Source organism: Pistacia vera, unplaced genomic scaffold (genome assembly GCF_008641045.1).
Source record: "Pistacia vera cultivar Batoury unplaced genomic scaffold, PisVer_v2 Contig30, whole genome shotgun sequence".
Classification (NCBI taxonomy): Eukaryota; Viridiplantae; Streptophyta; class Magnoliopsida; order Sapindales; family Anacardiaceae; genus Pistacia; species Pistacia vera.
Genome location: NW_022196113.1, coordinates 810,823 through 830,888, shown reverse-complemented (window position 1 = coordinate 830,888; position 20,066 = coordinate 810,823). Strand labels below are relative to the sequence as shown.

The window sequence follows — 20,066 nt, the reverse complement described above, 5'->3', positions numbered from 1 at the left end:
TCTATTGAAATAACCAAGCGATGGCTCGATTCTCTCTCCATATTAAATGCGCCTTCATTCGCATTTAATGCCCTGATAAAGAATGTCGTTTCAGCATGGCTTGCATTTAATGCGCATGGTTGGCACTTATTGCGTGCAGGACACGTCTGTCAGAATAAAGGTTATTTTATTAATGGATTAGCTGTCAAGCGCAACGGATAACATCTGAAGAGGTCGTTGGGATAGAACACTCTTTGTTGAGTATCGGTCACGGGACAATGTGATTCCTTGTCTTTGGTAAAAATTTGCTAAGTACTATCAGGTCGGGAACCTCAATTGAGATTTGAAGCACATTGGTACGGCACTGAATAAGGTCTAATCCAGGTCATCGACTTTGTGAAAGAAGACCATCTCAGGTCGCTCGTAGAGATGTGTGCTGCGATCTCCTTGCAGCCCGGTCAGCTTGACCAAGCGTCATTTAGGACATGTTAAGTCGTGGCATAATTATGATGTTCTCAAGGTTCGATCCCTAAACCTTAAAAACTGGGGGACTTCTGTTATGCTTGAAAAGTTAGGGTTGACATGGAACCTAGTCAACAAGCGTCAATCAAGGCTCAAGAAGGTTTTGTGTCGTCCAGGGGCAGCCACGTCGCGCCTGACTCATGGGAAATGGTTCTTGTCAACGCAGTAGATGAGTGCCAAGCTTGCAAGCGGTTAGAGATCACCCACGTGTCCAAACCCTATGCAAATTGAGGAAATCCCTCAGGCAAGTAACCAATAGGACGCAAAAAAGGATTTGCACGGCACCTACCCACTTGCGGTATTTGTAATCATTTCTTTGGACTCCCCCACTATAAATAGAGACATTCTCTCTCATTTGCGGGATTAGCTAAACTTACTCTAAAACAGCTTACTCTCTCTCTCTCTCTCTTTGTATTCTCTTTAAACTGTAACTCAGCTCACTGCACGCAACCTGATTTTCCCTTTTTATTAATACAATAGCAGTGGATGTAGGATTCGCTTTTGAGTATCCAAACTACTTTAAATATTGCTTCTCATCCGTTATTTCAATTCATATTCTCATATTACGTGTGATTTCTAAGTCTGATTAACGCTTTACACGTGAGAGTAGTTGGTTTCAAAATCAAGTATCAACAATGATTAATGGGAGTCCTGCGCATAATTTTTTTTTTACTCAATGGTAACTCTAGCTGGATAACTTAATAAGTGAATAACTTAATTATTAAATCGAATTTCATGAACCTTTGACTCTGTATGGTAAAAGTTTCAATGCATTTGAATCGAATGAACAGTTTTCTTATAAAAGGAAATCAACAATTCGATATGCGAGGTAAAATGTTCACATTAGTATTCAGTAAATCAAATCAGCAAAACCAATTAAAAGAGTTCAGTTTGGTTTCAGATAAATTGTTTTTAAACTAAACAATCTAATCAATCTATTTTATTTTTACTTTGGTTATGGTTTGGTACAGTGAACAGAGAGTGGATCTGGAGATTGACCCATATTCAAAAATGATGGCTGTGGAGTGTGGGAAGTGAGAACTGGACAATTGGGATTAAATGATGGAGATATATTGGCCACAAATCCACGGTTTCATAATATCACGTTATTTAGACTTAAACTCACTAGTAATAACAGTAACAATTAGAAATTGGATCACGTCTTCCTTGAATTACTGGCTTTCAATTAGAAGATTAAACCACTGTTTAGCTGAACTTACTCCTGTACTTTCGTAAACATGTGTATCACTGTTTACGATAAAAAATAAATATATACAACAAACAAACAAAATGAAATATAGAGAGGTAAGTTTCAATCTGAATTCTCCATTCCCAACTCAAAGTTCTGGTTCAATGTTATTAGCAACATAGATTCTTTACTGGCTTCAGATCCAATCTGTAAGTGAATCTTTTTCGGTATAATTCTTCCTTTTTAGCATTTAATATAGTTTATGCCGTTATTGTAGCTTTGCCTTTGTTTTGGGTTCTTTTGTTTGTAAAAATAATGGGATCTTTGTGCTTGTGGTTATTTTTCCTTTTTCTTTCTTTCTTTCTTTTAATCATTTCTTCGAAGTAATTTATGTGGGTAATGCTTGTTCTTGATCTGTTTTGAAATAGCACACTTAATTTTGCTGCACGTAATAATAACGAATTTCTATCTGGGTTGTGTAATTTGGGATGTAAATTGGTGATTATGTGTTGCTTGTGTCTCGGTGGACGGTGTTCTTGAGATAGAAATCCATGTCAGGCTATAGCTTTAAGTTCTGGTATCATTTGGTAGTTTCGCCCCTTCATATATTTCTGAGCTCTAGGTTAGCTTATTTTGTCACTAGAATTTGATTGTTATGGAATTTAATTGGTTTGGTTACTCCGAGGATTTTGGTTTCTGATCATTGATTGATCAGTGTAAGGCTCCCTGTAAGGGTTTAAAGACTCTGCATGATGTGAAACGATGCATAACTTGGTGTAGTAAGTGGATAAGACATTAGTGATTTTCTGGTGTGCTTGGTTTGTTCCAGACAGCTAGCATAGCAAGGAAACGATTGCTTTTCGAGTTTCCAAGTTCAGATCTAGAGTTGTGACAAGTCAGGTTGGAAAATAGATTAAGAACTTCCATTTTCAGAGATGCATTGCTCTATGCAAGGTAATTTTCAAACCATATTACCTATATTACCTCTGCTATCATGATAATTCCGGTAGTCAGAATTCTTACACCTACATTCATTTATATTGACTTCTATCCTCCAGTTGCATTAAGAGATCTGAAAGAAATAGAGGTTTTAGGAGGGGTTATACTGAACTCTCACCAAGAATATGATCACAAATATCATATCCCAAATTATTTACCTCCCATATTTGATTTTGAAAAGGCAAATACAAATTTATTTTAAACTGGTTTAGACATATGGTGCATTTTAGCTTTGATCTCTACCCTCTGTCATGTATCTGCTCTACTAAAAACTGTAAATTTCAGCAATTTATTGTCTAACTAAAAGAAGAATCTTTCATATTGGGTATGGTTATCCAGTGATCCATGGTACAACAAAATGTATGCAAGAAGAACAATATATCTTTTAAACGTCAAAAAAATTAACATTTACGAAAGTTTCAGGTTCTAATGGCTGAGACGGAATTGACCAAAACAAATATGGATGGTTATAATAGCAAGAGAAACAGGAGTACCAAAGTGTTTGATCCAGCAATTTCTACATTTTTTGTGCAGCTGCCTCACAAACTTCATGATAGTCTTAAGGTCAGTGTATAGTGGATATCAATTTTACATTGGAGTTTTAAGGAATAAAAAGTAAAGACCTTGTTGCAGGCACGACTTAAGAGGTTGGCAAAAGATAATGAAGGAGTAAACTTGATGAACTCTGTCTTGAGAATGGGGAAGGAATGGTCATCTACAACCGTAGAGATTGATTTGGAGAGACAATTGCAAGCTTGGAGAGAAAATCCTTCATGGGTTGATCAACCTCCAGAAGTTAAGGTGAGGAAAAATTAAGTAGAAAAAAAATCCTTTTCTTAATGAGAGTTGGTTTTCTATGGTGGTGTCATGGTTAAGGCTGAGATGCCTTAACTTGTTTTATGTCCAATGTGGATTAGTTTCAATTTAAGTTGATAAGAGATCTTTTAGGTTATACCAATAAAATTTTTGTTTCTAACCTAACTTTATGTTTGGTCACAAAATCATTTCCTGTATTAGTATACATCAGGTACTGTTTGCTCCTTACGCTTGTCACATGATGTATCTGATGTATATGTAACCACTTACTATTATCTTTCAATTAATCAAAGAGGAATCTTTATCCAGAAATGAGATTTTCAACAGTCCTAACTTTAGTCGATGTCTGTATTCTTTTGCTTGGATCATCTAATGCAGTTCATAGCTTTCCAGGATATCTATCCTTAGGTCCTTGGTGTTACAAAAATTTGGATACTAATGTCACTCTTGACAGGTTAGTGTTCCAAAAGGTTCTCTTTGTAACCTCAATGCAAAGGTCAATGTTGGATTGCCCCCAGATGCTGTATATAATATTGTGACTGATCCAGATAATAAGAGGGTTTTCAAGAATATTAAGGTATGCAATATCTTATTGTCCTCTAATTCTTTCAGACATGAGTTATCGCTGAAATATGTTATATGATGAGACCAGGATGATGCGGGTGTAGGAAAGGAGAAATAAGGTAGCAAATAGTGGATAGAAAGGAAGCTGGCAGGAAGTTTCCAATAGTAGTAGTATGTTAAGGATGATTTTAGGTTGGAACAGGTGGCGATTGTTGGTTGGGACAGCAAAGAAATTCAGTTATAGAGAGAGAGCAGACTGGTTTTACACAGAGAAGAAAATAGGAAAAACAGGGGGAGGAGCTAGCCCTCAAAAGTCTAGCATTATTTTTCTTGTTTTGAGTCTTGTTGTTCTATTGATTGCTGTGCTGATTCCTTTTGGGTTATTTTTGTTGCTGTTGTTATCTGTGTTGCTAAATATCAATAGAGAATTCCATCATCTTTTCTTGTTTCTTGGCTGTGGTGTTCTTACTGTTTCATTGATTGGTTGAATATTGGAAGGGGTTCTATCATTATCACACATGGTTTTTTTTATAAGAAATTGTTTTCAAGATATGAGGTCCGGATCATGATACAAGCTCTTAACAATTTGTCTTGTGTTGACATCATACATACTGTCTTAATGAGACTCTAATTTGACATGACAAGTTAAGTGCCTCTTTCAGGAGGTTATATCCAGAAATGTTTTGGTTGATGAGGGGCACAGACAGGTGGTTGAATTGGAACAAGCAGCTATATGGAAATTCCTTTGGTGGTCAGGGACCATTGCAGTTCACGTTTTGGTGGAGCAGAACAGGAAAGATCACTCAGTAAGGATCTACTCTTGTTTTTTATCTTTGGTATATTTTACTGGTCTAACAAATACCTTTGAAACATTTTCCAACTATATTATTGAGGGCATGTCTCTTCCCTTTTGCGGCTTCTGCTGCAAATTCAGTTCTCTATTTAACATCATATATTACATGCAGAGGTCGAAATCTTAGTATGATTTTTTTTTAGTACATAGATAATTTATCTGAGGTCTGTCATTTCAAATAACAGAGGATTGTCTCGTATAATTTTCATAAACACCAGAAAGGTTCAGTGTATTTGTTTACTAACTTTCAGGCAGTTGCTTTATGAGCAAACTGGCAATAAATTTTACCTTCTTGTTGTCCTTGTGATGGTCAGGCATCATTCTGATGTACACTACCATATACAAGGCTAATGCACTACTCTATGATTTCATGTTCAATTCTCTTTATGGTTTTTTCGCCATTTAATATTNTTGGTTGAATATTGGAAGGGGTTCTATCATCATCACACATGGTTTTTTTTATAAGAAATTGTTTTCAAGATATGAGGTCCGGATCATGATACAAGCCCTTAACAATTTGTCTTGTGTTGACATCATACATGCTGTCTTAATGAGACTCTAATTTGACATGACAAGTTAAGTGCCTCTTTCAGGAGGTTCTATCCAGAAATGTTTTGGTTGATGAGGGGCACAGACAGGTGGTTGAATTGGAACAAGCAGCTATATGGAAATTCCTTTGGTGGTCGGGGACCATTGCAGTTCACGTTTTGGTGGAGCAGAACAGGAAAGATCACTCAGTAAGGATCTACTCTTGTTGTTTTTCTTTGCTATGTTTTACTGGTCTAACAAATACCTTTGAAACATTTTCCAACTATATTATTGAGGGCATGTCTCTTCCCTTTTGCGGCTTCTGCTGCAAATTCAGTTCTCTATTTAACATCATATATTACATGCAGAGGTCGAAATCTTAGTATGATTTTTTTTTAGTACATAGATAATTTATCTGAGGTCTGTCATTTCAAATAACAGAGGATTGTCTTGTATAATTTTCATAAACAAAAGAAAGGTTCAGTGTATTTGTTTACTAACTTTCAGGCAGTTGCTTTATCAGCAAGCTGGCAATAAATTTTACCTTGTTTTTGTCCTTGTGATGGTCAGGCATCATTCTGATGTACACTACCATATACAAGGCTGATGCACTACTCTATGATTTCATGTTCAATTCTCTTTATGGTTTTTTCGCCATTTAATTATTGCTTTCTTAATTTACTTGATTTTGACGACTGTTTGGCAGATGAAGTTTAAGCAACTGAAAACAGGGTTCATGAAAAAATTTGAAGGCTGTTGGAGAGTAGAACCTTTATTTGTGGATGAAAAACTGTGCAGTCCATTTAAGCCTAAAACATGGGCAGACTATAATTCATGTACAGGAGGGAAAGGAAGAATCGCATCAAGAGTGAGCTTGGAGCAACTGATTCAGCCTGCCATTGTTCCACCTCCTCCCATTTCGTGGTATCTGAGGGGAATTACCGCCAAGACCACTGAGATGCTGATACAAGATCTGCTTGTAGAAGCTGCCAGAATTAGGGAAGGTCACGACACCGAAAGCTCCATTGAAAAGCTTCAAATATGCCGGGGAGTAAATTATGTCGGGCAAATTGATCAAATATCCGATATTAAAGAAAGATGGGCACTTCGCAGGAGAAATGCAAAGCAACATCATAAAAGGTGGTAAGAGTGATGAATGAGAATAATTTAATTAGTTTCCATTCTTAGATCTCATCTATATTTTATTGTATTTTATACAAACATCCATTTCCAATGATACCAATGTTCTTAATAATAAGTCTGTTGTTACACTTCACAGCACCATTTGTATAATTTCCAATTTCTCATTTAAAGTCTGACAAAACATGGTTAATTTACGATAACAAAATGTTGAGGCATCCGTTACCTTTGTATATGCAATTTAAGCCAGTCTTTTTACCCAATTACTCTAGCCAAGTTCAAGTTGGGTAAAAAAGTAAAAACGCCTCTCTAAGATCATTATGCATGATCAATAAGTCGACAACTTAATATTACAAACCTGAAATGAATTGAGTAAACTATGAACTTTGCAGGGCAATCCCAGAAAATGAAGACGAAGAGATTTAACACATTCGCTCTCATCATAATAGATTGGTTTTATTAATCGATCAGTTACAAAAGTATGACATGTTAAAAAACTTTAAAGACCTAAACGGTAATGTTACAACTTACACGACGTTGTTTGTATGACCAACATTTTTTTACTTGAAATGCGCCTTGTTAAGCACTTAATTTATTGGTCCTGTAGATATTCAACTATGTTACATTTTACATCTCTTGACTTTTTAAGTTGCATGGTTAGCACGCAGGCTACCATGAAAGAATTGCCAGGTTTGGTATGCCACATCCTATGCAAGTCCGAAAGGGAAAAGCTTCAGTTGCTACGCTGCGTAGACACCACATTCTATACTATCATTGTCGTTCAAATCCCCAACTAGAGGGCAACAAATCTTTTCTCCTGCGTTGGTTCCGCTGACTGGAAATCTTTGCACTAACTGATGGGTTGATAAGTCATCAAGACCGTGCTTATCATAGCTCATGAATGCACCCAATGATCCGAGAAAACCCTCATGCCGCAAGAACATTGCTTTTGCCTCACCTTTAGACCTGAAAAAGGATGTATGGACATGATGAGAATGTATATTATGTGAAGGCTACGGGAGAAAATGGATGCTGAAGAAACAAAAACCAAGCAGGCAGAAATTAAGCAAGTTCCAACGCATTTTGGACCAGAGACCATGGAGATATATAGGAAGAGAATATCAACACAACCACCTAGATAGAAATTTAACTTCGTTCAATTATGTCAACAGATAACTGAATAGTTTTTGGTTGCATGCAGAATATGACTGTTAAACTTCAAGAAATGGTTACTTTTTACTACCAGGTCAGCTGAATGCTGGTAATTTAATAATTCAATTGGAGCCAGTTCTTCAATAAGTAGCCTTTTCTTTCTTTCTGGTGTTTGCAACATTCCTAAGGATGAATTTGTGCCTCAAAATATTATCAGATTTAGAATGGAATTTGTTCATTATCTTGATTTGAAGCAACAGCTTGAGTAGTTTCAGAACACTCAGTCAAAAACTTGCAGGACGGGGAAACCAATAGTCAGTACCAAGTCCAATAATTACCAGAAATGAACACCGACAGAAATTGTGTCCATGGTATATGCATGACCCCGAATAAAAAATCCAGCAAAAAATATCCGCTTGAGCCCAAATTGTAGAGCATTCAAGTAAGCAATCTGGGAACAGAGAAGCCAAATGTCATTTTCTGATAGAATTAGATAAGATAATGATATGCACAATGGAAAATCTTAGACCTAGATCAACTATTAAAGCAAACATAATAATACACATTCTCAATTTTACTCTGGACAGAGAAATCATAACAAAGTACATCCCAATGGATCCAAATAAGTCTTTCCTGATTCAGCAAGTAATTAGCACAACATAGCCACAAAAATCAGTTAGGTCGAATGTACCTAGTGAGCCTCACCAGTAAGGATAATATCAGAAATCCAAAATACTACATGTACTATTACAACCTGTATGTTGTAGAGACAAAATTCAATATGAAATTATAGTTTCTAAATCTTGACAGAAAAAGATAACACCCTTTCGTTTTTTTAGAAGAAGCACCTGAAAAACAAGGAATTTTCTAAATCTTGAAAGAAAAAGATAACACCCTTTCGTTTTTTTAGAAGAAGCACCTGAAAAACAAGGAATTTTCTAAATCTTGAAAGAAAAAGATAACACCCTTTCATTTTTTTAGAAGAAGCACCTCAAAAACAAGGAATTGCCAATGGAACATAAATGAAGCAGATAAAAGAAGACTTGAAGCCTCACAATATGATTAATAGATATTACCAAGAGAAACAAGGTTTCATGAAACTTTTGCTATCCAAGACATTGAAAATTTACTATCTGCATTACCATTCTTAATTAAACAGTGTCCTGGATTGTCTTCTCAGTTTCTGAGAATTGGGGTGAAATAGATGTGCATATTTTCTATATCTATAAAAGCAAAGATCTATGATCCTTCACAATCCAAGTTTATATTAATGTAACTTCACTCGTATGGTTGTCAGTTGTACTTTGCTGACCATGCGTGTGACAATGATTAATGAGCACTAGGTTACCCAGGAGTGTGACCAATTGTGGTATAGAACTGGGCTGAAGGGTCTCTTAAGTATTAATGCGACAAAATATTAATCTTTGTTTGTCCATGAAGCACACTTGCAAATGCAATCACTGCTTCACAAGTATATTGCTGAGTGCTCCATGAAAGCAGACTGTGTCATTGCAACTGACCTGCCCAATATTATTTGAAATCAATCTCAAAAGTGACCGTGCTACATCTTCAGGTTTGTAATCTTCCAGCTCTTTATTATCAGAAATTGCCTTACCAAAGCTAGAAGCAATGGCTGTTGATAAAAGACCAATCTGTCATCATTAAAAGGTTACAAAGAACTTCAGCATTTTATGGTGGAAAATCAATGTAGTAAATGGCAAGTTGTCATCAATGTGGATTAAAATTAGGACCTCCACTACTAAAAAATCTTTAAAGATGTTAACATAAGCAAAGAAGGACTTTTTCATACCTTTGAATAATCTACTCCACCATATATATCCCCGACAAGCATGTCTATAACTCTGTTGTTTCCCTCACGACTTAACTCCAGCAACTCATCAAAACTGATCAGAAAATACATTTGTTTCCCTATAGTGAAAACCCATAAAAGAAAAAAAAAAAAAAAAAAAACTAAAGATAAGAAAAGAAGCAATTACCTCTTGCATTTTGTTAACAGCCTTCCTAAACCCCAAAAGGTACCACCACCAACACTTGTTCCACTAATTCGCTCAAACTTGCCATCACCATCCACCTATATAAGCATAGGACTGGCAATCAATCAATTTTTTTTTTTTTTTTCAAAAAAAGGTAGCCTTATTTATTTGATCCTAGATTGTCTAAAGTTCATAAAATAACAACAATACCTTGATCATGCTAACACCGGAGCCAATATTGACAAGAAGATAAGGGTACAAATCATTGATGTCAATATGCACAAATTCCTTCTGACCATCCATGTATGTAAAAGCTTCTTGGTGTACTGCCTACTCAAGGAACAACAAAAAATTAAACAAAAAATGTGTAGGAGAGAGTGATTGATGCAAGAAATGTCATAGGGCAATTAAGAGAGAACTCTTAACATTGTTCAGGACAGAAGTGCCAAGTGCAACCTTAAGCCTAATAATGTTTTTTGTTTAATCTCTGATCAAATGAACAAATTGCTAGATCCCAATTTGATTTCAAGGAATACTTCTAATGTACAAAAATTAAAGGAATAATCGGTAACCAAATAATATACATGTCGACAAAGAAAAGGAAAGAAAAGAAAAGAAAAAACAATCTAAATCCGGTTTACAAAAACAAACTTGTATAATTATCCAAAACAATTTGCTCCCAGTGATCAGAGCACGAGAGACTATGTTTGTTTAAGCACTTCACACTATAGCTATGAATGGAAAGATTCCAATTTGTGAGGAACAAAATATGTATGTGGTACCAGTATTTCACCTTAAGCAGAAAATTTGCTCCAGCTACAAGACAATCCATTTCATCTTCCTTCTCAACAATAATACCAAGCTTTTCTTTGATGAGATCAGCAAATTTGTATGCCCCACCACCTGTGGCCTTTTCACATATAGCAACTAGTTAATTGTTTTACTTACCTCACTACTAGATATAATAAACTCAAGTTTATTATAACAAAAACAAAAAATCCAACACAAAAAATCAATTCTCTGGATTTTTTTTCTTCTTCTTTTTTACATTTTCTGCTCCAGAAACTTAGTACTTGAAGCTACATTCAGAAACAATTAAACCTACATTGTGAAGTTTAAAATGACCTTTCCAAATAATACAAGAATATGGAAATGCCTTAAGATGAACATGTAGAGGGAAATCTGTGCTTTGAAGAAAAGACTATTAGATCAAAGTGCAGTTTACAAAATCCAACACTCTCTCATCACTTAATTTGTTATCTCATGACAGAATGCCTAGTTCCTATCTAAATTATAAACTTATCTGCAATCGTGCTTTAGCAAACTCACAATAATTTTACCTTAACAAGGATCTTGTCACTGGCAGGAGCATCATGAAGCCGGACACCTGAATGCACCTTCAATTATAAGCAAATGACAAGAAAAAATGACCTAAAAAGTTCCAAAAAGAAAAACAAAGAATTCACCTACTAATGACCATTGAAATTAGTTCTAATGACTACTTGTTACACCCTCTATTCCCCTTCTATAATATCCAAAATGACAACAAATGATGACCAAAGTGGTTTAACAGTGCAGTTTCTCTTATCAACACTAGGATACTTTAGCCCAAGTCGTCAGTCATAGTAATTACCAACACAGATTCAACAGTGAATTTAGAATAACTGAAAAGCTAGTTAAGATTGCGAACAAGGTTAAGCTTAGGCAACCTTTAAACTGGTAGTCGAGCTTGAAATGAAGTACCAACTAAGTTGTTCAAGCTTAACATTTGCGTCTACTATGAACATATTTCATTAAACCCCAAAAATGAGGTAAATAAAACAAACAAACAAACCATTACAAATTGCAGTAATTACCATTTAGGGGAAAAAAAAAAAATAAATAAATAAATACCGCCAAAGTGAAGTTTCTTGGATCGTATAAACTCTATGCAATCATTAATTTTGCAGGTTTCGAATTTCGCAAAATGAAGCCTTCCTTGAAGCACAAGATGCTTATTATCACCGTCATCATCATCCGAACTACCGTTATTTTTCGAAAAATACACCAACTTTATTAAGGAACCTACAGCCACACATTTCCAATTAATTCAAAACTCAGATAATTAATCAAACATTAAATTAAACAAACAAAGAACAAACAGATTAAAGANAAAAAAAAAAAAAAAAAAAAAAAAAAAAAAAAAAAAAAAAAAAGAAGAAGAAGAAGAAGAAATAAATACCGCCAAGGTGAAGTTTCTTGGATCGTATAAACTCTATGCAATCATTAATTTTGCAGGTTTCGAATTTCGCAAAATGAAGCCTTCCTTGAAGCACAAGATGCTTATTATTACCGTCATCATCATCCGAACTACCGTTATTTTTCGAAAAATACACCAACTTTATTAAGGAACCTACAGCCACACATTTCCAATTAATTCAAAACTCAGATAATTAATCAAACATTAAATTAAACAAACAAAGAACAAACAGATTAAAGAAAATATTCGTAAAAATTGAAAATCACCTCCGATGTCGAGAGCCAAATGAGATATTTGACTTTGGGATTGGTCTGAGTCCAATTTTGCTCGAATAATTTCACCCTCTGTTTTTTCCATTTTTTCCGATATTAATTAGGTGTCTTTTAAGTCTTATTGATTTTATAAGAGCTAAATAAAAGGAATACGCGACTGCTCTTCGCCTAAGACCTAACCCATCACTACCCAACGTGTTAAAAAAGAAGCTTATCTTAAAATCTGAATTTATTTATTTATTTTGCAATGAAGTAAACGCGATGGTCGCGCACTCACGCGCTTTGTTTTTATATAACTAATGCAAATCATATTTAGATGCTTCATTCATTATTCATCTGTGCAGGTGCAGCTGCCAACCGAAAACAGCCTTGTGCCACGATCTCGTTTGGTAAGTTGCTACTTGCAGCAGCTGCAGGTTACGTCCCCCAACAATCAACATTCGCCACGCAAACAATATTATACATCAATTTTACATGTGAAGACAAAATTTGGAACCTTGTAATTCACAAATAATCTTATTAATTTATAGATGAAATTAAATTACTGTTCATACCCAATTATAGAAATCGAATTTTGTATTAAAAATTCAAAAAATATTAATTTAGTATCTCAATAAATCTTATTACATTATTATAGTATCAGTCTACCTTACATAGACTCGATTATTTAATTTTAAAATCTAAAATTCAATTAAAAAAAAAAACTTCTAATTTTTCATATGATTTTAAACCTCTATATGCATAATGTGTTTTTATTTATATGTTTTTATACTTTTTAAGGAAGAATTAAAATTATAATTGGGTTGGGTCAAAAAGAAGGCATAGCCCGGCCTTCCAACTCTAGCCCAAAGCCCCAAACTCCATTTCTCCGTCACTAAATCAAAACACAGACTATAAATTCCTTTCGCCGGAGCGCGGGAGTGTGTTGTTTTAAAGCTTTGTGTTCTCTTCCAACTAAAATCAAAATATACACAAATGGAGGTTTCGTCAGTTCAAAATCTATGTATACATGTACGTCTTATAATCTTCAGTATAGCGTCAAATTTCTTATCATATACAATCTGTTCAATCAAGCTTATTTTTGGCTAAATTAAATTTTTGCAGTTAATTTCTGCTGCATTTCAAAGATGCCGTGTATCAGAAGATCTATGCAGACTATCAGTTGTTCTTAAATGTTGTTCAGCTCATGATCCTTTGACTGTTGGAATTACAAGTAACTGATTTTTCATTCTCTATTTTTGTACATGAATTAATTTGGATCATGATTTATTGCAATTTCTGGTGATTTACACTATAAACCTCAGAAAATGAATCGATAATCCTGCCGTGTTGAGTGTTTAAAGAAGTCAAAACCGTATAGTTTGTTTCCCTTTGTTCATTCAATTCGTGGTAGAGACTGGACTTTAGGTTTTTTAGATCAGAATGACGACATTTTTCAAAGATAAAATTTACTGAAACATTGTTTAAACAATTAATCGCTTTTCTTTTTTCTGTTTTTAAATTTTAAAATTAGTATCAGATACAGGTATTGGTAGCTGCTTGGAGGAATTTCAGCACCTAAATTTCTCTAGGGAGTTTGTTGATGCCAAAAAGTGGGGTAAGCGAATGATTGTGCGCTGTATGATTATTCGCATTGATGATATGTTTAATTTCTTAATTTCATGCTGTTAAAACATCTTGAATGTAGCCCCTTTTTTGACGCCTTCAATTGTATTGTAGATGGATTAATTTCAGTCAGAACAACTAGTAAGTTCCGTCAGTTCTTGGTAACTCTGCTTTGATTTGATAGATACTTTGGCCCCCTCTTTTTTTTTTTTTGCGCCAGTGGATGTGCTTATAATATGTGTGTGCACAAACATGCAGGCCTTGCAGTTACTGGCTGATTTACCAAGCTTTACCGTGTTTCGTATTATTTTTATTGTAACATGTACTGGATATATGCTTATTCAGATCAATCATTTGGATATATTATTCTAATACTTGGAAATAAACAAAAATATGAATGCTTCGGAGTTTTTCAGCTACTATAGTTTAATTTAATTTTTTACATCTTTTTATGTTCTCGGTTAGCTTCTCATTTTTAAATTGCTTTAACTTTTTCCTCCGGAGATTGCAGATAAATGTGATGATGAGATACATCATTATCATTTAAACCTAAAAGAAAGCATTTCTAATAGAAGGCTAATTCCGCTTCCTTCAAATCCCAAGAACGGTGCAAAATTCAGGCATGCAATTGACTTGAACTCTCTGTTATTAATTTTTAGATAAAATTATCTTAAATTGCTTGCTGAATCTTTCTGTAGTGGGACCGAGGTACATCTGTCCAGTTCTGAAAGCATTGATGTTCTACTGGCAGAGTTCAATTGCTTCTTTCTAAAGGTTGTTAAGCTCGACCCTCCAAAGTTTATTTTCTCAAATCACTTAATACAAGCAAATTTATCTGCATAACAGTAACTTTTGACTACTTTAAACACACTTGATGGGATTGCTCATGAGCTTAAAACTAGTCATTTTGTTTCACAAGCAGCTCAAGTAATGATTAAGAAACTGGTGTTGCGAAAAAGTTTTTAAGCCATTAAAATAATAGCAACCCGCAAGTTGGGCATACACTTCTTTCTTTTTATATGATGGGTGTTAATTAGATTGATTCTTTACTGTACACATGATGTTCAACCTAAACCAACACCAGTTTCAGTTTATCTGTGTTTAATTACGCTATAGGATTGATCTAGGTAGAGAATTAGAAAAACAAATACCCAATAATCGGAAAATATCTCAAATTAAAATTTTAAGGAAATAGTAAATTGCGATATTGGATGGTTGGACCTCTTTTGTTTTATTTTGCTGAGACAGTGTATTAAGCATGTAATGGGACACCAGTTAAATGGACTTGTTTTGATCTTAAAATTAAGGCAGAAAGAAATTGCTGTTGTTGCTTGTACATAGTTCTAAATACGATGGGATAGAGAAGGTTTTCTAGTGATGCTGTGTTTATTAGTTTTCACTTTTCTGTAGGGTAAGTTTTGTGTTTGCTAATGCTTACTTACATTGATACCACTAATCAGGTCTTCAGTTATGGAGTTCAAAGTCAAAGAATAATGATAATGCACAATGACTTTTCACCAACTTTTATGGCTAAAATAATTTGCTAAATTGTAAATAGGACTTAACAACCTCCATAGTTGCGTTATAATTCTCCGTAAAAATCTCCAACTTGTTGCTTTTTCCTGGATGCACAGTTTCCTTCTATGTTTAATTCGTATCTTTGATTCCAAATGAAAGTTTTACAATTTCTCCAGTTAATTCACTATTCAAGTTTTTAATATGATGTCTCATACGTTGCTATAATATAAGTGGTTTGTTACAACAAATATCCATTCCCCAGCCATTTCCCCTAAAGTTGACTCTCCATTGTTTTTGCAGATGCTCGTTCTGAAGACTCCTGTAAGTTCAATTTATGGCTCCAACCATACTGATGACCTTTTTTTTTTTTTTTTTCAAGAAAGCTTCAGCAGAGAGGGAAAGTAAAAACCTTTTGGAAATTTTGGACAGTTTACTTCAAATTGAAGTTTGAAAAGAAGAAAAAGAAAGGAAAGGAAATCATTAAAAAATTTGATAATCATACTTTCCCTCGTTTCCCAAGAATATATTCTCCTGGCTTTTTGCTTTTAATTAATCTTTGATTTCAGTTAATAGCAACATGTCAATCTTTTTCCAGAATGTTGCAATTGAACTGGTGGTAGAACGAGGGGATGTTCCTGGATCAAAACATGAAAATGTTCTTTTAGCAAATGAGTGCAATCCTTTATCCTTTTCAACCTCAAACATTGATAGATTGAAGTCAGGCTTTGAAGACTATGTTTTAAGGAGTGGAAACAGTTTGCTGAGGAAGTATGAATCTTGCTTTCCAAGTTAGTATGTTTACTTTGAATTCTTACTGTCATCCAGTTTGTATTTCAGACTTAGCTTGCATTGATTTTAGAGTTGTTAGATAGAAAGAAATCAATGCTTGAGTGATTTTACTTCTCCACTTTTCATTGAATCAGTTTCAATATTTATAACACATTATACAAAAGAATAGTGGAGGATTTTCTCACAATTCACTGGTGACAAGTTGAAGATTTTAAAGAGATAGTTTACAAGGAATAAACAAGATAGCTTTATGGGAGAAAGTCTAGCTAAGAGTATAGATTGTTAGAGAGTAATTGTGAATGATAGAAAGGAGAAAATTACGTAGTCAGATAACACTGCTGTCTCAGGAAATATCGTTTGGGTAGTTGCACCACGAATTGAAGATATCCATCAACAGAAATATTGGGTGTCAGCTGGTCTTTTATTAGACACTTACGTGCAATTCACAATTCCTCAAGCCAACTCAAGTTTTTGGTGGCTGGTCTTTTGTTTCCAAAAATCTAGGGACATGTACTACTCTTTTTAGTTGTATCATCTCCCGTATTCCATTCCCATTGCTTGTTGCAGAAATTGATATGGAAATAGAATGTGGCAACTGAATCACTATGGTTTGTCATCATTTTCACTTGATGTTCAAGGTCTGTCAATATGCATTGTTTTAGGGTGTATTCCCTTCTCTTTGCTAGAGCAATCTTATCAAGTACTGTCCATTAATTAGGCAAAGAGATCATTTAGTTAGTTGGAATATGGCAGTAAATCCTTTATGATGATTAAAACAAAAAATAAAGAGGAGCCTTCATTTGACTGTTTGAAAGTAACCTTTCTTGCTTGAGATTTATACATCTTCACACTGTCTGACAAATCATTTCATTCCTTTCACTTTTGAGCTTAGGATATGCACTTTCTTTTCTACAAGTTTTTAAAGAATTATGATCATGTTTTTACAGTAATATGGGTTGAGTACATAGGAGCAGCTTGTTTTTTGTTGTTATGCCCGTTTCTTAAAACAATTAGGCTTAATGAACATTGGTTGTTAATTTTGTAATTGCTGGTAATAGTTTTGTTTTCTTTTTTTTTTTTTTTTTTTTCCTAATGTTGCATGGCTAATGTTATATCTCCCCTAAAATCCTCAGCAAGTCCAAATTCCATTTCCTTGTCTCTTAGGGAACAGCTGAAGGTTGGAAGTGGAGTAGCATGCTGCTCAGAAAGTCATAAGAGTCCTAGCCTGCTGATGGAAGTAGTAATTATAATTAGCGAATTATCTGAGACAATAAGTCCTTGCTTCAGGGCATGCAGTGCTAAAACTGAGGTTCATAAAATCTCTTGGTGTTACTTCTTTACATTCTTTATATTTATGGACTAGTTTCAAATATATTTTGGCAAATATGAGTCTGAAAGGGGATGATTGTGTGGGTTATGAGATAAAGGTTGGCAACATCTATATAGTCATCAATATATAATACTACAGGCCAAAAGTAGCTTATGATAATTGATTCTAACTGTTGTTCTTTTGGGCCTTCCATGTTTCTAATTGAGGAATGGTTTGCTTCTTATCAGTAATTCTTGGTCAAACATTAAATGTGCCAAATGATGTGAGTTTGTGTTACACCAAACATAGAGACTATAGAAAGAGGTGCACGTAGTATTTTAAGAACTCCTAATCTGGATGGTCTATATCTGTAAGTCTAAAAGTACACATATCAGTAATGCTGTGTCAGTGTTATACTATTTATGTCCATACATGTGTTTGGATATGCATGTCTGCTCTTGTCATTGATAATCCATCATAAAGTTGTCATTGTTTAATATAGTCCACAACATGTGTGGATCTGTTTCAGAAATTTGCTTATGTGATTACTATTATAACAAAAAATGTGATCAAAGAAATTAGGACATGAAGGTCATTACACAAATGGAACTACTTTGTATGCTATTGAGTTATATGTCCATAAATGATAGCGCATTAATGTATTTAGTCCATGTAGATATAGTACTTTGGTTGGAACACTGTCTTCACTTACATTGTAACTCAATCAGATTATATAAAACTTGAAACACTCTGTAATGCTTGCACTCATTGGTTATGTATACTGTTATTTATCTGTGATTTATTTGAAGACCTGACAATATGTTTTTCAGGTTTTGTATTTTGAAGATTTCTCACCTTGTTCAATATACCAATCCTCTCTTAGTGCGTTGACTACCATTGACTGGAAAAGTTATGGGTTGGTGTTGCGAAGGGCTGTGGATCAAGGAGGCAACGTCATGCTAGAATGGGAAAACTTACCTCCTCATATTCACATTTATATGGTCCTCCACTGTTACCATAAGCAATATCCAATATTTCATATAATTCATTTCGTTTGTATGGCTTAGCCTTTACCTGAATGCTTTTTATTGTTCTACACTTCTACTGCTCATTGATATACGTGTATGCTATATGTCTTCCTTGACTCCTTGTCAAGTTTAAATGGCCACTGCTTAGGCAAAAGACTCAACCTGATCGGAAACTCGTAAAAAGGGCTATTAAACTTGCTCTGGAAGATTTGAAGGAGAAAAATGCAGGAATGCTTCTAAGTGCACATACCCTTAAGGTACACCTCTTTCAATTGAAATACATTTTGTGAAGTTTCAATTGTTTGGCCTCTTAAGGAAAATTTTCTGGAAAATGTCTGATATTGTCATACATAATTACTCTCTTGCCTGCGATCATTATTTAAACAATTTAGTCTCTAGAACTAATGTTCTGATTAATGTTAAAACACAAATGGCTTTTAATTCCAGAAGGCTGTTGAATTTATGTTCGAAGTAATTATGGCTCCCTCAATCATTCCACCAATCATGAATTCATAGGATCTTTAGTATTTCGAATCACGCAAACGTGCTGTATCTATAATTGAAAATATATTTATTCAAGCTTGAGAAACGATTCTTGGTATCCATTTATTCACTGATGAAGTAATTCTGTCTAATTCAGATACGCAGTTATGCCCCTGACCTTGCAAGAACCATTGCTGGCCTTATCTTGACATCTAATGACTCAGAATTCCAACAAGAATGCTACTCTCTTCTTGGCTTGCAGTCCCAAGATAATGAAGGTGAATTTGTTCAAGACTGTATTAAGGAAAAGATAATTTCAGTTATAGAAACAAATGACAGGAAGCCCCAGAGAAGCAAAGAGATTGCACCTTGTCTTTTTGAAGATCACTGCCTCCAGGAACCGAACTTTGACGATGAGGAATATGATGAAGGTGAACATATCTTTAGTTCCTTGGATTACTAAACGGATCTTTGCATTCCTGTAAATTTTTGTGAAAATTATATGAGATTTCCATATCCTTCAAGATTTTTGGGGACCAACATAGCCTTTGAATTAGCACATCAGATTTAGGCCAAGGTATATTATATATATATATATATATATACAGAGAGACAGAGAGAGAGAGAGAGAGAGAGAGAGAAGAATCTCTCTATAGGAATAACCTCTATGTAGTTATAAAAAAATTTGGTTTAAACTTGAACTAGTTATAAATAAGAATGAATTTTTATTGTAATAAGTTGAAATTTTTTTAGGTTCCGTTTTAAGGAATTTGTCTTTACATAATAATAATTATATGTATATTGCAAGAAATATATGTTATGTTACAATAAATGTTTAAGATGAAATAATATATTTATCTCTGTTTTAAAAACTAAACCGGATCGGGACTCGGCCTTCTCCGGGTTGGGTAACTCTTTTTAATTGTTTCAAGTTTAAAATATAACAAACACACCCCTGATTAATACGCATCAATCCCTGAAGATTTCAAATCTAGCAAACACGCCCTCTAGCCAAATGCAAATCGGCAATGACCTCTCCTTTTCCGGCGACCTTCCACCTTCCCTTACTGTCGGAAACCACCTTTTG

General features: G+C 34.5%; 3 protein-coding genes across 7 annotated transcripts; 2 read left to right on the top strand and 1 right to left on the bottom strand.

The window, feature by feature from the left end:
* Nucleotides 1-1,757: 1,757 nt before the first annotated feature.
* Nucleotides 1,758-6,728, top strand: LOC116135459. Of its 2 annotated transcripts, XM_031421169.1 has the most exons (7): nt 1,758-1,899; nt 2,520-2,644; nt 3,113-3,253; nt 3,323-3,490; nt 3,960-4,082; nt 4,732-4,875; nt 6,157-6,728. In XM_031421169.1, exons 3-7 carry the CDS (start codon nt 3,119-3,121, stop codon nt 6,595-6,597), a joined length of 1,011 nt encoding a protein of 336 aa, XP_031277029.1. In that variant the 5' UTR covers nt 1,758-1,899; nt 2,520-2,644; nt 3,113-3,118; the 3' UTR covers nt 6,598-6,728. The 2 variants fall into 2 exon arrangements, with proteins under 2 accessions (XP_031277029.1, XP_031277030.1); XM_031421170.1 differs by lacking the exon at nt 2,520-2,644 and having other exon boundaries at nt 1,778-1,899.
* Nucleotides 6,729-7,011: 283 nt separating this feature from the next.
* On the bottom strand, nt 7,012-12,511 carry LOC116135457 (pantothenate kinase 1). Of its 2 annotated transcripts, none has more exons than XM_031421167.1 (10): nt 12,242-12,511; nt 11,958-12,128; nt 11,077-11,123; nt 10,530-10,646; nt 9,947-10,066; nt 9,740-9,834; nt 9,553-9,646; nt 9,263-9,394; nt 8,081-8,193; nt 7,012-7,556 (listed from the first exon to the last, which is right to left on the bottom strand). In XM_031421167.1, the coding sequence occupies exons 1-10, from the start codon at nt 12,330-12,332 to the stop codon at nt 7,331-7,333; spliced, it is 1,206 nt and encodes a 401-aa protein (XP_031277027.1). In that variant the 5' UTR covers nt 12,333-12,511; the 3' UTR covers nt 7,012-7,330. The 2 variants fall into 2 exon arrangements, with proteins under 2 accessions (XP_031277027.1, XP_031277026.1); XM_031421166.1 differs by lacking the exon at nt 11,958-12,128 and adding an exon at nt 11,630-11,800.
* A 686-nt stretch (nt 12,512-13,197) lies between these two features.
* LOC116135465 (type 2 DNA topoisomerase 6 subunit B-like) lies at nt 13,198-19,534 on the top strand. 3 transcript variants are annotated; one of them, XM_031421181.1, is made up of 12 exons: nt 13,198-13,258; nt 13,352-13,460; nt 13,773-13,844; nt 13,967-13,993; nt 14,364-14,472; nt 14,551-14,626; nt 15,671-15,691; nt 15,966-16,158; nt 17,293-17,468; nt 18,299-18,492; nt 18,624-18,753; nt 19,137-19,534. In XM_031421181.1, exons 1-12 carry the CDS (start codon nt 13,223-13,225, stop codon nt 19,440-19,442), a joined length of 1,449 nt encoding a protein of 482 aa, XP_031277041.1. In that variant the 5' UTR covers nt 13,198-13,222; the 3' UTR covers nt 19,443-19,534. The 3 variants fall into 3 exon arrangements, with proteins under 3 accessions (XP_031277041.1, XP_031277042.1, XP_031277040.1); XM_031421182.1 differs by having other exon boundaries at nt 13,761-13,844; nt 15,966-16,138; nt 17,324-17,468; XM_031421180.1 differs by having other exon boundaries at nt 13,761-13,844.
* Nucleotides 19,535-20,066: the final 532 nt, after the last annotated feature.